Source organism: Anabrus simplex, chromosome 3, assembly GCF_040414725.1.
Source record: "Anabrus simplex isolate iqAnaSimp1 chromosome 3, ASM4041472v1, whole genome shotgun sequence".
Taxonomy (NCBI): domain Eukaryota; kingdom Metazoa; phylum Arthropoda; class Insecta; order Orthoptera; family Tettigoniidae; genus Anabrus; species Anabrus simplex.
In genome coordinates, this window is record NC_090267.1 from 354,673,378 (window position 1) to 354,691,938 (window position 18,561).

General features: G+C 36.0%; 1 protein-coding gene across 3 annotated transcripts in view; it reads left to right on the plus strand.

Annotated features, from left to right (window-relative positions):
- Positions 1 to 13,606, plus strand: part of LOC136866366 (uncharacterized) — a 130,788-nt gene extending 117,182 nt beyond the window's left edge. For all 3 annotated transcript variants that reach the window (XM_067143241.2, XM_068226716.1, XM_067143240.2), the window contains exon 7: positions 670 to 13,606. In XM_067143241.2, coding sequence (XP_066999342.2) covers positions 670 to 804 — 135 coding nt within the window. In that variant the 3' untranslated portion in view covers positions 805 to 13,606. The remainder of the gene's footprint in view (positions 1 to 669) is intronic.
- The last annotated feature ends 4,955 nt before the right edge of the window (positions 13,607 to 18,561 follow it).

Below are 18,561 nucleotides of genomic sequence, written 5' to 3' on the forward strand. Positions count from 1 at the left end.
TTGTCCCCATTTCTTGACTATAATATGTATTATTACTGGAGTTATTTTGGGAAATTTGAAATGTTATGGACCATAAAACCTACCTATGGAGACATGGATGCCAAATATGAAGTATGGTTAAAATATCTCTAGTAGTTTTCCACTTATAAGAAATATGCTTTACATGCACCCACTTTTGAGCCAAGTCTGCTGGGACTTGTACTGAAAAATCGACTGTTAGTAATATCTCCTTTATTAATCCTCCTACTAAAATGATACACATATGAAAAAAGTTTTAGAAATTGATTTCCATTGAGGCAGGTAGATTTTCATTACGTTTGATTGTGTATATTTTGTGGGAGTGCAAAATCTGTTTTGTATAAACCCCCAGACAGTTTAGGGATTCAGAAATAGAATTGGCCCTAAAACCTATCCAGTTTGGTAGAAATATATCCAATAGTTTTCAAGTTATAAGAACACAGACACCAAAGCTAAAAAGTATGCAGATTGTCATTATTACACCTGAAATGGGTAACTATACAAAAATTTTGCCAAAATAGTCAATGTACAGACACATGGTTGTTACGACTTCATTTATTTAGATTAATATTTGCTGCTACATGATGGAATCACTTGGGCAGGAAACTAGTTCCATATTGTCTAAATTACAACTGCTTTACTTTATTTCAGGAAGGTGCAGTTATTCATGTATTGAGCCGAATCAATGCTGACTGGTTATATGGAGAGTATAGAGGTAAATCTGGTCAGTTCCCTTCCTCTTTTGTGGATCACATTCCAGCTGATCTTCCTCAACGAAAAACATAATTAGTTTATTGCATTATCTTCATTGTCTTTCTTCTTTAACTCTAATAATATTTCTAACAGAGAAACATCAGTCTAAATGCAATATTTTAAAATATTAGGAAGCAAGCAAGAAGAAGTATCAGACATTATATTAATTTAAGAAACTGTTTACATTGGTTTAAAGTTAGTTTGGCAAATTGAAGGTTGGTTGTTGTTTCTTTTCCCTTCTCTTTTCCTCCTCTTATCTGTATAAATATATGAGCCAATACTTCTTTTTGCCAGGCTTTGTTAAGTAACTCATTGCTCATGATTAATTGTGCCTGTACATTAGTTTTATACCTGTAATCAGTATTGTTAAGACTGTAAGAAGTGGAAAATCTTGTAAAATGTGTATGTGTATATGTTGTAGTCTCATTGTAAATTGTGCTATTTAATTTGTGTAGAGTTTTAAGTGTTATATTTTGCAGTGTTTATTGTGCGAACTGTTTGACAGTTATTCCTTTAAGCTTATGAATAAATTATTACAATGTTTGTACATTTTTTGTAACTGTCTTCAGTTTTGCAATAGAGATCATATATTTGTTATTTTGACAAAAGCCCTTTATTCAGTAGTATTTTGGTGCATTAGCAGAGCTTTAAAGTGGAGTATTATTGTTTCTGAATGCAGCTTAAAATAGTGAAACATATCATTTTATAGGTATATTATCAAATTATATTATCGATGTTGCTGATATTACATATGTTATCTGTGCAGAAGTAGTTTTGTTCTTATGCAGTTGAAGTTTTAGATTAACTAAAACCATCTTCTTTTATCCACTGCTCTTAGTTTTCGAGCAGCTTAGCTTGTTTTCACTCATCATGTAAACACTTTTTAAGTCTGTGCTCTCAGTGTTTTAATCATTCACAGAAACTACTTCAGATAGGCTAATTTTAAAAAGTATAAAATTCTACAATCACTAAGATATGGAATGTTTTAAATCTAGCTAGGTCTGCACTATTCTTCAGTAGAAATACGTTGAAGATTATGGAGCAATACTGGGATGAGGTGATACAAAACTAGAGGTCATGTGATAGACTTGTCTTGTCTCCTTTTGTCCATTGCAATGTTAAAAGTTTTGCCTTAGACAGTTTAGCAACTGCTGACACTTTCTGGGTTTATTATTGAGCTTCTCTGAAATGAAGGTGTCAGGGAAACCAAAGGTCCCAAAGGCTTTACTGCTCCACTTTGTCGTGCACAGATTTCACATGGACTCGCACAGTTTTGAACTTTGAATGCAGCTATAAAAGGCAAGAGTCTGACCAATTCATAAAGGTCTCTTATTAACAGTTACTAATATAAGTAATGATATTTCAGACCAAAATACAAAAGTTCACCAATATACAGCTGAAAACCAGAAGCTTAGGAAGGCCACCATGTGTATAGTTCTTTGTCTCCTTTGTATATATTATTGTCTCCTTTTGTGTGTGTTACTATCCTGGTTTCCTGTCTTTAGAGATAAAATTAATTAAAGTACTTGCTGTACTTGGTCTTCATGAATTTTGTAATTATTTCATCTAGTAGATTAAAGATAAAATCTAATTAGAAAGGAAATATTCCTTTGCCTTATTACTGAAAAAAAGATGAAATGACATTCTGTGGAACAAAGTAGTATCATTCTAGGAGTTGTGTTGCTGCAAAGAATATTTATGTATATTCCATATATCTCTGAACTAACTTGCTATCCTCCCATTCAGCCCATCTCATAATCAGTAAAATTTGATGTGCTGTTATTCTTGTAATCTTTGTTAATCTTAAGTGTAATGAAGGTTCTAATGAAAATTTGCACCTCAAAATCAAATTGTTATTTAAGACTGGTGTATTATATCGTGATTTGCTATATAATTATGCTTCCTTCATATTATAATACAAAATATTGGCAAAACCACTGAATATATTCAGACATATTATTACAATGTTTACTAGACACCATATAGATTGCATTTGGGTGTCTGATAAATAAAAAACTAATGAGATAAAGGAGCAAGTTGCTCATAACTTGACAGAATAGATACATGTTAAACAAGTGCAGAAATTTCATATTTTACTATTCTTTTTAAGATGGTGTCTTTCTAGTGGTGCCAGTATCATCAAATACAGAAAAGGGCTCCATTAACCAAAAATCAAATTTTTTAAAATCTCTGCTCTTGGTAAAACCTTTAAAACAGTATATAACTCAGTAATGTTAGAATCACAAGTTTCTGTAGCATTTGATAAATTCTGCCTCTAGAACTACAAAGTCAGTGTGAAATTTTCAACATAGAGGCTTCTAATAGTATGACAGAAATCAAATAACTTGAGATACAATATTATATACCCTTAACATAGCTAAAAATATAAATAGATAGGACTGAAATATTCTGTGATCCCTGTTTTTGAAGGGCATTGAAACTATAGATATCGTTATATACTTAGGCAATGGTCATGTTTATCCACTATTTTCCCTTTGATTTTGAACTGAAATTTCAATTTTTTCCTTGAAAAGAGTCCCCTGCCCCCCCCCCCCCCCCCCCTCATTTTTTTACTCTCCAATATGGATGATACAAACACTCCAGCTGCCATAGCAAATGCTTCCTTCACCAGAACCACAGTAGATCTGTTGTGAAGAATTCAAACAACCTATCAGTTTCAAGGAATTATATTTAAAAATTAGTTGGTGTTACTTTTTGATCCTCCAAATGTAGAGTTCATTCACATCTTAAAGATGACTTGCCAAATGATGCCTTAACATGAAGAATTTTTGGACTCCCTTTGCCTTCTAATCCTTTACAATTTTTAGAAATAAATTAAATCTGTATCACATAAAATTTCATAGATTTTTGTTGAATCAGGATTGTAAAATTGACAGGAGTCATTTCATTTGTATTAATTTAGATGTTTGTGTTTTTGAATAAGTGTGTGCTATTTATGGCAGCTGAGGGTGAAGCTGTTGAGGATCTAGCCAGTTTTTGGGGTGAAAACTCAACATACATGCATTTTAACATTTTTTGCTGTTCACTTTAGTTCATGGCTTCTGTTGGAAAGATTTTTCTTGGGGGGGGGAAGATTGAAATTAGTATTTGAGCCAGTTGATGACAGTTAAGAGCAGTATTTTTAATTTAGTAAATTAATCACTGTGTTATGAATGTACAACTATAGCAGGAATCTTGTGATACTAAAATCTTCGATATGAGTATTGAAAATCATGATAGTACTACTATGCTCATATGATTTAGTCAGCCTTAAAAATTAATTCCATGGTAAATATCACAAACTTTCTTCAGAAAATTTTATTTTGGGCAAATAGCAGGAGCAAAGGGAGATGTAGGAGACATAGATTAACCTATCCTTTTTATGATTTCAAGGTAAGACACCTGACAGGGGATTATACCACTGATAAAGGTGGATGTATAGTTTGTTCATAGAGGCAAAACTCGTTATAATCAGAATGAATGAATGAATGAATTATAATATTATGTATTATCATTTATGATCTCACCTACCATGGTACAGAGCTTCTGAAGTGGTGCCATCTAGGCAATCTACTACCAATTTTGACATTCCAGTTGTCCTGCTATCTAGCAACAAAAGCGAAACTTGGCTGGTAAAAAATACTATGCCTGAGTTGATTTAATTTTGTCAAATGACACTTGAGTGCGCCGTCAGAGATCTTTAACATCCTAACAATGATTTGGAGTACCAGGATTTTGACTGCCCTTCAAAAATAGACTACTTTAGCCGGGATTGAACACATGAACTTGCGACAACAAGTCAGACACTTTACCACTGATCCACCGATGCAGCTTATGAACGAATGAATGAATGCATAAATGAATATGCCTGTATGTTGTATTCATGCCCAGGATTCTGGGGGATTGTTCATTCATGGGTGCTGTTTTGTCTTTTTGTTAAAGAAAGATACTGGCAACATCATCAAACTGTAAAAGGAGAAATAGATATAAATAGCAGTTTACTTATATAGTAATGTAATAAACACACTCATCAGAGTAATGTGACACAGAGAACAAATGTTTTGACATTCTTCATTTGTGATTGTATTCACTAAAAAGCCACAGAGAATTCTACAAGCTGCCATTATTTCTTAACAGGATGAAAGGAACTATTATTTCTACTATTCTTACATGTGGGTGGGCAACTTACAAGTTATCTTTTGAAACATATTTTCTTATATGAACATCTGAGTTAACTAAATAGAAGCTAAATCAATATCCTTTCATCTTTGAGACTCCAAAACATCAGTCTATAGTCTTCTAGAACAACCTTATTCAAAGTTCAATGGTCATAAGGTGACTGTGACTGCTGATCATTAAGATTGCTAATCACATGTGAAGAAAGTGTAACAACTGGATAAAAAATGTGTAGATAATGGTGCTCATTATAATGCTGATATTTATTTGCTGGGTTGTTTGATAATAAAAATAATCACCAACCCCTGCGGTCTAGTGGTAGTGAGCCCGTCTCTTACTCAGAGGCCTCGAATTTGATTTCTGGCCAGGTCAGTGATTTTTACCTGGATATGAGGGCTGGTTTGAAGTCCACTCAGCCTATGTGAGAAGAGGTGAGTAGCTATCCGATGGTGAGATAGCGACCCCCAGTCTAGAAAGCCAAGAATAATGCAGAGAGGACTCTTCACTGACTATGTGTCACCTCGTAATCTGCAAGCCTTTGGGATAAGTTACAGTCGTCAGGGCTGTGGCACCATGTGGTTTGGTGTTTAGTATGCTCTTGCAAGTGTTGAGATTTGTACAAGCTTCTGGAAAATATATATGTTGGTGATGTCCTAAGTTTTATGTACAGTACAAGACCCTTTACTGGTACTAATTTTTATAATTGGTGTGAATGTTATGCTACTGTTGAATATTAAACTGAATATTTGGTCATTCTTGTTTTGTTTTATAAGGGAAAATTTCATTAGCATATTAGATTTCTTTGTGGAGACTTAGCAGTTAACAAACCTCTAATAATCTGATGAAACTTGCAGGGTAACTTGGTGCATATCTAGGATATTTCATTTGATGTAACAGTTAATTTTAAATGATTTTATGCATAATTAAAGAAGAAGATGCCATGTAGACAGTCATCACAAGGAAGACTGCCTTGAGATGATTTTACTTGTGGTAGGTTAGGTAGTTCCTTTCTGTTCCTTCTCCTTTCCTAATCAAAAGCATGCACTTATCAAATACCATACCTCATTCATATGTTGATTATACCCACTATGAATATTCCACAGTGTGTAGCATTTCAGCATACATAATCAATAATCAATATTAACTCAGAATCCTTTCTTGAGTTTTTTAACTTCTGATTTTAAATAATTCTTTTGCAGTGTATAATGGACTAATTGTGTATACAGGATGTACCATACTAGCTTCACCGAATATTAATGAGGAAGCTAATATTGTAATAAATTATAAAGTTGTTATATATGTAGTGAAAGAAGAAACAAGCTCTTGAGAAAAGATCTTAAAGGAGTTTTAAGAATTGGAGAAGAAACTATCTAGCTCTTGTGGAAAGAGCTTGAAGGAGTTTTAAGAATTGAGAATGAGTTCATAACTTAAGAGTGAGCAAGCTTGTAGTTTTATATAATTTTAAAAATCTTGTTTCAACTATGGAATCCCAGAGTAAAACAGAAATACACTCCTTATGGAACAGCTCAAGAAGTACCTTTTCTCTGAGTTTTAGGTTATTACATACAGTGAGTTTCTCTCATCGGCTGGCCAGCAGGCGCGCCCAGCTTATCTGCCCCCCTTTGACTCATCACTCCCCACTCCGCAGCATAGCAACAAGGACAGCACTTCGCTCACTTTATCCATGCATGATATGAAATAACAATTAAAATTAAGAAAATAAGAATTAAGAAAATTAGTAATTAAGAATTAAGGAAATAAGTTCATACTTTATGACAGGAGAAGTTGGAAATGTTCTCCTCCTGCATCCACGTGTTTCTGGCATCATCTTAGGAAACTCTGATTCACATGCATAAGTTCGTCTTCCGTAATTGAGGCTATTTCTCTCTGGATATGTTCTTTGTTTGTCCAGCGTGCAAGGGTTTCTTGCATACACATTGATTTTTAAGCTCCCCCATAAATAAAAGTCACAAACAGTTAAATCCGTACTAATAACAGAGTCTTCAAAAATTTCCTCATTTAATTTTAAGGTGTCATTAACTTTATGCGTGGTACAACAACAGTCACCGGGCGAGTTGGCCGTGCGCGTAGAGGCGCGCGGCTGTGAGCTTGCATCCGGGAGATAGTAGGTTCGGATCCCAGTATCGGCAGCCCTGAAAATGGTTTTCCGTGGTTTCCCATTTTCACAGCAGGCAAATGCTGGGGCTGTACCTTAATTAAGGCCACGGCCGCTTCCTTCCAACTCCTAGGCCTTTCCTATCCCATCGTCGCCATAAGACCTATCTGTGTCGGTGCGACGTAAAGCCCCTAACAAAAAAAAAAAAAAAAAAAAAAACAGTCGCCACTGATCTGCATTTAGGGCAGTCGCCCAGGTGGTAGATTCCCTATCTGTTCTTTTCCTAGCCTTTTCTTAAATGATTGCGAAGAAATTGGAAATTTATTGAACATCTCCCTTGGTAAATATCCATTTCGTCAGTTCATCAAAAAATGGTTGGAGTTTATTATCCCTCTATCTTTGTGCATTAATTGTGTCCTGAAGAAAGATATGTCCTGTAATTCCGTATTCATTCACTGTGCACCATACTCCGATCTGTTCGACATGTAGAGGAATTTAGTGTAGGCTATGCTATGGGTTTTTTCTCTACTCCCAATATTTGTTATTCTGCGTGAAAACATACCGGTGAAAATAGAACCCTGCTTCATCAGAGAAAAGTATTAAGTGTGGGTCAGTTATTTCATCATGAACATTTCATAACATCCAATTACAAAAACGTACCTGTTTATCATGATCATGTGGATGCAGTTCATGTGCTACAGTTACCTTGTATGGTTTCAATAACATTTTCGTAGCCCGCCACGATGAGCTTCTCGAAATCCCGGCTTCTTGTCCAAGTCTTAGGGATTTTGTAGGCGTATGTTCTAATCTTTCTGCGATTTCATTTACTTTTTCCTCGTTAAGTACACGTTTTTTAATATTTCGCTTCTTATCGAGTAAAGAACCAGTTCCTCTCAATTTGTTTAAGAGGTTCCGCATGGTCTCTCTATGTGGAGGGCGTACACCTGTAAATTGTGTTACAAATCGCCTAACGTCTTCCCTGCAAGAGTCTGTTTTCGCATAATTATCGTACAAAAATACCCTTGCCTCTACCGTGTATACATGTGGAGGTGGTATGAGAATTATACCCCGAAGAAACACTTCATAACTCAAACAGTTGGAGCAACAGATCAACACTTAATACATGTTCTAAGCACGGATCTGAACTGAGAAGTTCGGGCATTTCCTTGCTGTCACTGCACTGTGTAACGGGAAGTGATGAGTCAACGAGAGGCAGATAAGCTGGGCGCACTTGCTGGCCAACCGATGAGAGAAACTCACTGTATTATGAATAAATTGAATTTATTCAAAACAGTTTATTCATTAGTTGTTGTATGCAGGAGGCAGAAATGGGAGCACTGAGCGAGTGGCAGTGTGGTTTGGCTCACATAAGCGGTCAGCTTGTATTCAGGAGATAGGTCCGAAAATCTACTGTTGGCAGCACTGTTTTTCCGTGGCTTCCCATTTTCTATAAGGCAAATAAAGGTCAAGGCTGCTACCTTCCCAGACACAAATCTCAACAGGTTCATAAATATGGTATCGGAAGACATAACTTTGGTTATTCTGTTAAGGAATTATTTTAAATGAACCTATAGAACCGTTATGAGTAGGGCTCGGATGTTTAAGACCTAAAAATAGCCCAAATAAGCAAGCAAATGTGACCTCAAAAATGAGGAAAAATGACCTCAAAAGTGAAATATGACGTAAAAATGACAAAATATGACCCAAAAATGATTAATCAAAATATGGGCATTTTAAAATGAATTATAAATCTGAACAGTAATTCCTCTAATACATATTTGTTAACTAAATTCTGTATTCTAACTTTAATATTAGTTTTCTGAATATACATGTGCAGCAATTATTCACTGTCTATTATCCTTGATTCACTTATCAAACTTTTCTGAACTAAGTTTGCTAAGTTTATCAGATCACACAACATTGTAGAAGTCCATGTTTGCACCCTGCATTGGTGGTTTGAAATACGAGAAAACTAGAAATCCATCTGTTTAAAAATATATATTTTGGAACGTTTAAGCCCAGATTTCATTAACATTATTCAAATGCGTTAAAGTTTAAACTGAGCACCAAGAAACGAATTAAATAGATGTCTTTCAGTACATTATGGTAGGGCGTCAGAGCCTATAGTGCAAACTCACATACCTTTTTCATTCTTCTCCGTGGGTGGAATTGAAATGTATGACAAGATTCATCTTCAAAGCATTAGGCGCGAAAGACCTCCGATTATCACTTAACACATTCTTGTAGGAGGAGAAGCTCCTTTCTACATCACAAGAAACGAATTAAATAGATGTCTTTCAGTACATTATGGTAGGGCGTCAGAGCCTATAGTGCAAACTCACATACCTTTTTCATTCTTCTCTGCGGGTGGAATTGAAGTGTATGACAAAATTCATCTTCAAAGCATTAGGCGTGAAAGACCTCCGATTATCACTTAACACATTCTTGTAGGAGGAGAAGCTCCTTTCTACATCACAAGATGTTATTGGGCATATTTAAATAATGTTAAATCACTGCTATCGAGTATGCACTCATCTTGAAGTGTACTGGTGCCGTCTCCTCTAAGAACATCATTTATCTTGCACACACGGTGAAAACCATTTCGATTAAGCATATTTTGAAGTTTCCATTTTACACTGTCACCAGCTATTCCATGTGATTGTTGTACTGAAAGTTCAACACTTCTCACAATGGCAATACTTGCATGAATTTCTAAACGAGTAATTGCACTCGATATAATTCCAAAAGTTCTACTTAATATATGCCAAACTATCTGACAAACTGTTGGAAAACAATTCCTGGGCAATGTTGATAGAAGAGGCATCATCTTTGTTGAAGCCATTAACAATGTTTTTGATAGTGTAGTTTACGCAATAATACGCAGAAACATCAAGCCACGTCCCCCACCTAGATAGAACTGGCTATGGAGGGAGTGGCGTCAACTGAGCTAACTCCTGGAAAGTCGCAACCCGCAGTGGTGCTTTCAAAAAAAAAAAAAAATTGACGTTAGATATTAATTCATCGACTTCTGGAAAATGTCCACAAATTTCTTCTGCCACCCTATGCAGAGCATGCGCAAGGCAAGTGACGTGAATCATTCTTGGATAAAACAGCTTGAGGCCTTCAGCAGCTTTCACCCTGTACGGAGCAGCATCGGTAACAAAGAGAAGAACGTTTTCCCGCATAATTGCATCCTTCCTCAAAATTTTTAGTGCATTATCAAAAAGAATTGCAATCGTTGAATGATTTGCTCTCTCTAAAACTTCTGAGGTTAGTAGAAAAATATCCCCAGGGTGATCAGCACGGAGTGTTCCAATAATTACATTCCCTATATATCTACCTGCAGTGTCCGTCGTCTCATCAATACATATCCAAATCTTATTGTCTGCTACACTGTGTTGTATTTGATTTAGAGTATCTTCATAGCAACACGATAAATAGCTGTAGGAACAGATTTTAGTGTATTTCTCCAGAAAATTCTTGGAATGGGTATTGTTCACCTTGTTTAGAGGAATGTTTGCAGACACCACCATCTCACAAAGTTCCTTTTAAAAATCTGAACATCTGTCCATCGCAGAAGATGTAACAGCCTTATCGAATATCTATTGCTGCTTCTTCTTATCGACATGTTGTTGTTTGATATTGTTGCTGTGTTTCGCCATGTTACGATGTTGTTGCACATTAAAACGTTTTTCAGCCACGTCTTTCACTTCACACAACTTGCAGAAGAGAACTAAACTGTCTGTACAGAAATATTCTTCTCCAAATTCCTTAACAAAGCTTCGTAACTTAACTCTAGTAGAAGACTTTTCCTTACGCATATTCCTTAACAAAGCTTCGTAACTTAACACTAGTAGAAGACTTTTCCTTAGGCATACTGGAATGTGTGCTGGGATACGATTTACTGTAAACTAACGCTTGTGTAAGTGATAGGAGATTGAGGTTCTAATATCTGACCAAAGACAAGTGAGCGATTATCAGAAGTAATTAACTCACTGTTGAGACGGGATTTTCTGGATTATTTCTGTCTCTACCTGGGAGACCAGGTTGCCGAGCAGCGGGTTGGTTATTCGACTATTCGACTTGTATCAACAGCGTGATGCCGAGGAGCAGTTGAAGATGATTTTGCACACCTAGAGCTGTCGTCAGACTGCCGAAATATGACGTTTCTACTAAAATAGCTCAAAATATGACAAATTAAAATCACTTAATTGTGACAATAATCACCTGATTTGCACCGAAATCCAATCAGACAAGAAAATAGAGACAAAGAAAAAAATATGACTTTTCCTAAACATCCGATCCCTAGTTATGAGCCTGGCTATATTTTGCTCTTAAGTATCTCTCATTTTTAGGCAGATAACTTGTTACCTTTTGTACATTGAGGTAATTGGAGAGTTGTTGGTGTAATGAAATATAATGTTGAATTTATCATTAAGCAATGTTAGAAATATGTATAAAAGAGCATTCTAAAAATGTTATACAGCTAAATGGTGATGATGCTGGAAGAGAGAACATCATTTCCATCATATCACCACTTATTGTAAAATTTATTGAAGGGAGTGGCTTATTTATTTCATATATTTATTAGCTGAGTGATATTTCTTATTAATACATCTGGAATCCTGGCTCAGTCTGGTGGTATTTGAAAGTGCTAAAATACGTCAGCCTCATAGGCATAAAAGAACTCCTGTGGTACAAAATTCTGGCACCTCAGCATCTTCAAAGGAGTTACTGGGAAGTAAAGCAAATAACATTAAATTATCATATTATTAAAATAGAAAGTGATATCAGTGTGGTTCAGATTTCAAGTGGCATTTTGTAAGATGTGAAACTCCAAGCTAGCTTGCTGAATACTTCCAACTAAATAGACAGTATGCTGATTGTATATGGTTTCTTATATATTCTTACCATTTAAAATTCCAGTTAGAAGGGGCCTAACACTGGATTTGGTGATATTCTCTCTTTATTTAGGATTCTAATGATACTTCGTAATGGAAATATTAATGATGAATTTTGAGACCTTCGTGGATCTGACATCTTGTAATAACTCTATTGTTGGGCACCAATTAAATCTAATATCATTGTAACTGCATATTGTGTAGAAATGCTAATGCTTTGTATAAGAATGTAAAGAAACAAGTTTATTTAGCTTTCTCATCCATGACTTAGTTATGTAAAAATAATAATTTTAGAAAATGCAAATACATTTGTAAGTGGTACATGTTCTTTATGGTGATAGTAAGTTCATCTAATGAATCAAAAATAGAAAATTGAATCCATTAAAATAATATATACCATATCTTTTTTCTTTTGTCAGAAGAAAAAGTGAGTGTAATTTTAAATTTGTTTAAGTTACCAGTGTAAACAATTTCAAATAATAGTAGCTTATTTAATTCATTATGATATTAATTTCCCACCTAACTAATCCATGGTATTGAAGTAGAATATTTATATCTCAAGAAACTGTATATATTTTTAGAGGGACCATTATCAAATGGTATTTTTAATGCATTCATTTTATACAGCTCAAGGGAATAACAGCTTCAGAACAGAAGTGAAAGCAATAATTTTCTTATATTATGACTGAGTGGAACATATTTCTAAGTGCATTTGTGCTGTTAAATATACACATGTAACATAATAATGCAACAATTTTTATAGCATCTTCAATTGATGAATCACTAGGCCTATTGGTAATTGGACAGTATATCCTGTTGTATGTACTATTCACCATTCATCCTTTGATAGAACACACTGCAACAGCATTTGATAACCAGATTCTTTTTTAAAAATAATGGCTGGAGGATATTTGCAATTGTTAGGAATGAACACTTTGTATGTAGTGCATATGAAGTGACTTTGATAGTTGGGATTATGTGTGGTGAATGGAAGAGGATAATTGACTCGACCGTGAAGGGAACCCAAGACTCTCTGGAATCAAAGTCCACAATGCACAGGTTGCATTCACTTGACATTTGCATTGCGGAAAGTCAAGATCATTCAATATGTGTACTATCTATTTGCAAGAAGTACATTTTTGCATATTTGTAATGATTACTTTTCTTTGTGCAGTGTCCAATGGTAGTGATTATAATAATAATAATAATAATAATAATAATAATAATAATAATAATAATAATAATAATAATGGTGGTTGTTTTAAGGGACTAAACTACAAGGCTATTGCTCCAGCAATGTTTTTACAATTTGTGCACTGAAAAAAAATATTTGTTTTTAATGAAATTACCCATAATGTCTCACCTGAATATACTGTTCTTTTACTCCTTAAAGTGAGGGTTTTTGTTTTACAAATTGTGGATATCGAAGATCGCCCTCAACTAATTGGATCTCACAAGCTCTTTGCGACATTTTTTGAACAAATTTATTGAAGAGGTTGCCTTATTTTGTATTAGTAAAGAATATTTGTATATAAAGACTAGTTTTATGTATATATATTTGTTAACATTTTCTCATGTATTACATACATTGTGATAATATTGTGGTATCTTTAATAAAGAATCCTTTATGACTAATTCTTTACATTCCTGTTTCTTTTCAAGAATGATACAGAAATTTTTAAATAATATTTTTATCATCATCGTCATTTAACGTAAGGAATTTCATTTTTTGTCCGTATTGAACTGAGAATTACAATAAATAAATAAACTTTATCTGTCCACCTATTCAATACAATAATAATGTTGTTATATAGATATAATTACAACATATTAATCATTTACAGAACTAGTTTCGACGCATATTTGCGTCATCTTCAGCTGTACTAGGAAAATAGGCAACGTTAGATATAAAATTCATGACATACCTAAAGTGCATTATATAAAACACAATGAAATCTACAATAAAAACATGACGCATAATAAAAACTTATTGCACAAGTAGAATACTTGCGAGTCAAACATATACTGAAAAGTTCACAAGTTGAATGATGTCCTTATGGACATACAGTAGTAAGTTCCTTAAGTTTGCTGTGTGGTTTACATTAATAAAACATTTTGTGTCCATTCAACTACGGTATATGAACTGCAGAATCATCTTAAAAATCGTGAAAGTTTGTTGGATAAAATTTTAACTAAGGAAAAAAAAAAATTTTTTTTTAATTATCCAACAAACTTTCACGATTTTATAAGATGATTCTGCAGTTCGTACACCGTAGTTGAATGGACACAAAATGTTTTATTAATGTAAACCGCACATCAAACTTAAGGAACTTACTACTGTATGTCCATAAGGACATCATTCAACTTGTGAACTTTTCAGTATATGTTTGACTTGCAAGTATTCTACTTGTGCAATAAGTTTTTATTATGCGTCATTATTCTTATTACCGGGCGAGTTGGCCGTGCGCGTAGAGGCGCGCGGCTGTGAGCTTGCATCCGGGAGATAGTAGGTTCGAATCCCACTATCGGCAGCCCTGAAGATGGTTTTCCGTGGTTTCCCATTTTCACACCAGGCAAATGCTGGGGCTGTACCTTAATTAAGGCCACGGCCGCTTCCTTTCAACTCCTAGGCCTTTCCTATCCCATCGTCGCCATAAGACCTATCTGTGTCGGTGCGACGTAAAGCCCCTAGCATTATTCTTATTGTAGATTTCATTGTGTTTTTATTACGCACTTTAGGTATGTCATGAATTTTATATATAACGTTGCCTATTTTCCTAGTACAGCTGAAGATGACGCAAATATGCATCGAAACTAGGTCCGTAAATGATTAATATGTTGTAATTATATAACAACATTATTATTGTATTGAATAGGTGGACAGATAAAGTTTATTTATTTATTGTAATCATTGTCATCATTGATCTATATTGCATCCCGACTCCCACCCCAGTTTTATCATATCAAAATACTTGCAAGGGTCTTAGGGGTATCATGTGTATGCATATTACTCCACAGCAGTCCCTTAGCTTGCCTAGCAATATAATGGAAGTAGATACTTTGTAATCATAAGGACTACAATGCCTTGATGGAAATATTGTGTGTCTCGAGCGACCACCGTGGTGTTCAGCTTGTTGATATATGGCTAGTTCTATCAATGGTGTGTAGACTAGACTGTATTGCTATTGACCTATCCAAGAATTTTGATTGATTAAATCATGGGAGACTGCTGATGAAAATGAGAGCTATTGGACTAGACAAAAGTACTTGATTGGATAGCTAAATTTCTAGAAAACAGAACTCGGTGAACAAATTCAGAGTAGGGCAAGTGTTATCTGAAACAGTAATGATCAAGAAGAGGGTTCTGCAAAACTGTATTGTAAGGCCTTTATTTATGAGGGTTGATCAAAAAGTAAGGTTACAAAGCCTGCAGTGAAATGTGTACATTTTATTCCACACAACCAATGCAGCCAACAAACAGTACATACATTAGGTTATTTTTTGATGTCTCCATATAGGTTTAGGCACTTGTCGCTTCCTGGGATGAGTTTGAATATTCCCTCCTGGTAAAAATCCTGTCCTTGCCACGTTGTTGTGAAGTGTTTCACCTCATCATATGCTGTAACGTGATCTTCCTGTTGTCCCGAATCAGCTCCTCCACGCGACCTGTGTTCAGATATGTTGATGCCATGCTGGGTCGGCCGCTGGGATACTCCTATGTGACCTTTTCTCTACCGGCTGCAAACTCTCGGCACCATTCTGCGACATGCTGACGAGACATTACCATTTCTCTGTAAACCCTTACCAACTGTCGGGGAATTTCAGCCGCAGTTACATGTTTCGCCCACAAACATCGAATAACTAACGAGGGAACATATACATGTGCTTCACTCAGATTCGGTTGAAATTTGGTAGGAATATTCGTGGGAGGCAGTAGAATGCTAAGGTGAAAACTGCATGTCCCCAGCGCAAGTTTAAACGCCAAAATAGAACAAATAATTAGTCGTAAAATTAGAAGTGCCACGGGAGTATCTGGGTGTTGCGGAGAGGGAGGGAGGAGCGAAGCAGCGGACGTGAGCAGCGTATAGTCGGGCTGCTCGCTCGAGTCGAATGAATGAGCACCCACCCCCACCCTCCCGGCCACTCTTCTTTACTACACTGCACTTCGCACATGTCTTGTATCTTCCCGATTAGAAACGTCAAAGCAGATCGAGAGGTGCACATTGATTAGTCGTCCGATGAGACAACGTTCTTACAATGACAGGTAAAATCTGATGTTCTTATAGTCATTTTTATGAAAGGTGACTGTATATTTACTTTAACCATGTATGGTAATAATTGATTTTTTACACGTAGATACAAAAAAAACGCCCACTACAGAAGTCGTTCAATCCATGGAATGTAGTAGTGTGCCTTCAGAATTGATGTCTCCATATAGGTTTAGGCACTTGTCGCTTCCTGGGATGAGTTTGAATATTCCCTCCTGGTAAAAATCCTGTCCTTGCCACGTTGTTGTGAAGTGTTTCACCTCATCATATGCTGTAACGTGATCTTCCTGTTTTTATTATGCGTCATTATTCTTATTACCGGGCGAGTTGGCCGTGCGCGTAGAGGCGCGCGGCTGTGAGCTTGCATCCGGGAGATAGTAGGTTCGAATCCCACTATCGGCAGCCCTGAAGATGGTTTTCCGTGGTTTCCCATTTTCACACCAGGCAAATGCTGGGGCTGTACCTTAATTAATTAACTTATAAGAAGGATACTAATTGTAACGCCACACTGTTTGTTGAAGTGTTTTAGAATTGTTTGTGTGACAAAAAAGACACCCCATTTTCTGAAAATGAAAGGAATTTGGAATTGGAATTATATCGTAAGTAGATCAATGTATTTATATATGTTTACTTTTACGAGAAAAACAAGCGTTCACAGGAATTGCGTTCTTGTCTCTGTTTTACAGGTCTAATTGCCGACAGGGTTTTGGATACCGATATGACAGTGGAAATGGATGGCACATTGGATATGTCAGATGATGACTTTGATTTCGAGGAAGACAATATTGAAACACCGTTATTTGACCTCATCTCCAAAAATGTTGCTCCTAACCCTGCATCCACAACAACGGCTGAACGATGCCTAATCCCAATAACTTATAAGAAGGATACTAATTGTAACGCCACACTGTTTGTTGAAGAAGTGTCGCAATTAATAGAAAGTCATGGCCCAGAGTGTGTGTTTAATACTGATCAGTCTGGTTTTCATGAAGAGTTCCATTCTGGCAGGACTCATAATGAACGAGGAGAAAAAGTCGTATTAGCGGAAGCACAATCTATTAATTCACTAACTCATAGCTACACAATACAGCCAATAATTTCGGACAACTCCTGCCGAAATTGCTAGTGGTGTTGAAAGAAAAAAATGGCAAATTTGGTCCTAATATAGAAAAAAACTATTTACCGCACCAAATGTGTACACTTTGCCTTCAAAGTCTGTAAAACTGACCAAAGAACTTGTACAGGAATGGTTACGGGATGTTTATTGTGAGCTAGTGCCAGAGTACAGTGTTTTAGTTCTCGATTCCTGGACCAGACAGAAAGAAGAAAATATTTTAAATGTCAAAATTGGGAGTTAGAAAATCATTAATGTTCAAACAATTCCGAGAAGAGCCACTGGACTTATCCAACTGTTAGATGTTTTGGGCTTCCGCATTTGGAAGCAATTTATACGTATTTTGTACGATTTAATTTTGTTAAACTCGTTAGACATCAAGGTACATTTAAGGAACAACATTTTAAAAGTGCAATCTTTGACGCACAACCAGTTATCTTCTCCGCGTTTTTGTAGCATGTGGCTGTACAGTTGGTACAAATGTGGCTATGTTAACAAGAAACCTTCACAATTTGTTAATCCAGTCGATTATTGTTTCAAAGAAGAGCCTTCCTATAATCAATGTAATACGTGTGAAAGCGACAACGCTGAAAGATGTGCGTGGTGCCTTGTACACTTTTTTGTACACAATCACTATTGCACTAATTACGACGAGTAACAAGAACTCGGGCGTGAATTCTTCAAACCTTATTGGCATCGTTGTTCAAACATCGTCCTTTGTACACTTGTTTCATGTGCTGTTTTCATATTTACGTTTTGCACATCTAATCAGGAAGTTAAGGGGAACGCACTAACTATAGGCTGCCTGGCTGTTGGCGCAGCTCGACACAGCCCGGTTGGCTCACGTCCGCTGCTTTGCTCTTCCCTACCTCTCTGCCAAACCCCGATACTCCCGCGGCACTTCTAATTTTACGACTATTTATTTGTTCTATTTTAGCGTTTAAACTTGCGCTGGGGACATGCAGTTTTCACCTTAGCATTCTACTGCCTCCCACGAATATTCCTACCAAATTTCAACCGAATCCGACTGAAACACGTATGTGTTCCCTCGTAAGTGGATTTCTTTGTGAGACCAGTTTTCCAAACGAGTCGCGTTTGTGTTTACCAACAACTAGCGCTGTAGGTGGCGGGTGGCTGAAACTCTGCACAGTAGCCAATGGCATGTATTAGAATTACTGCACACTACTAATTTCTCTATAACAGACGAAACTCCGG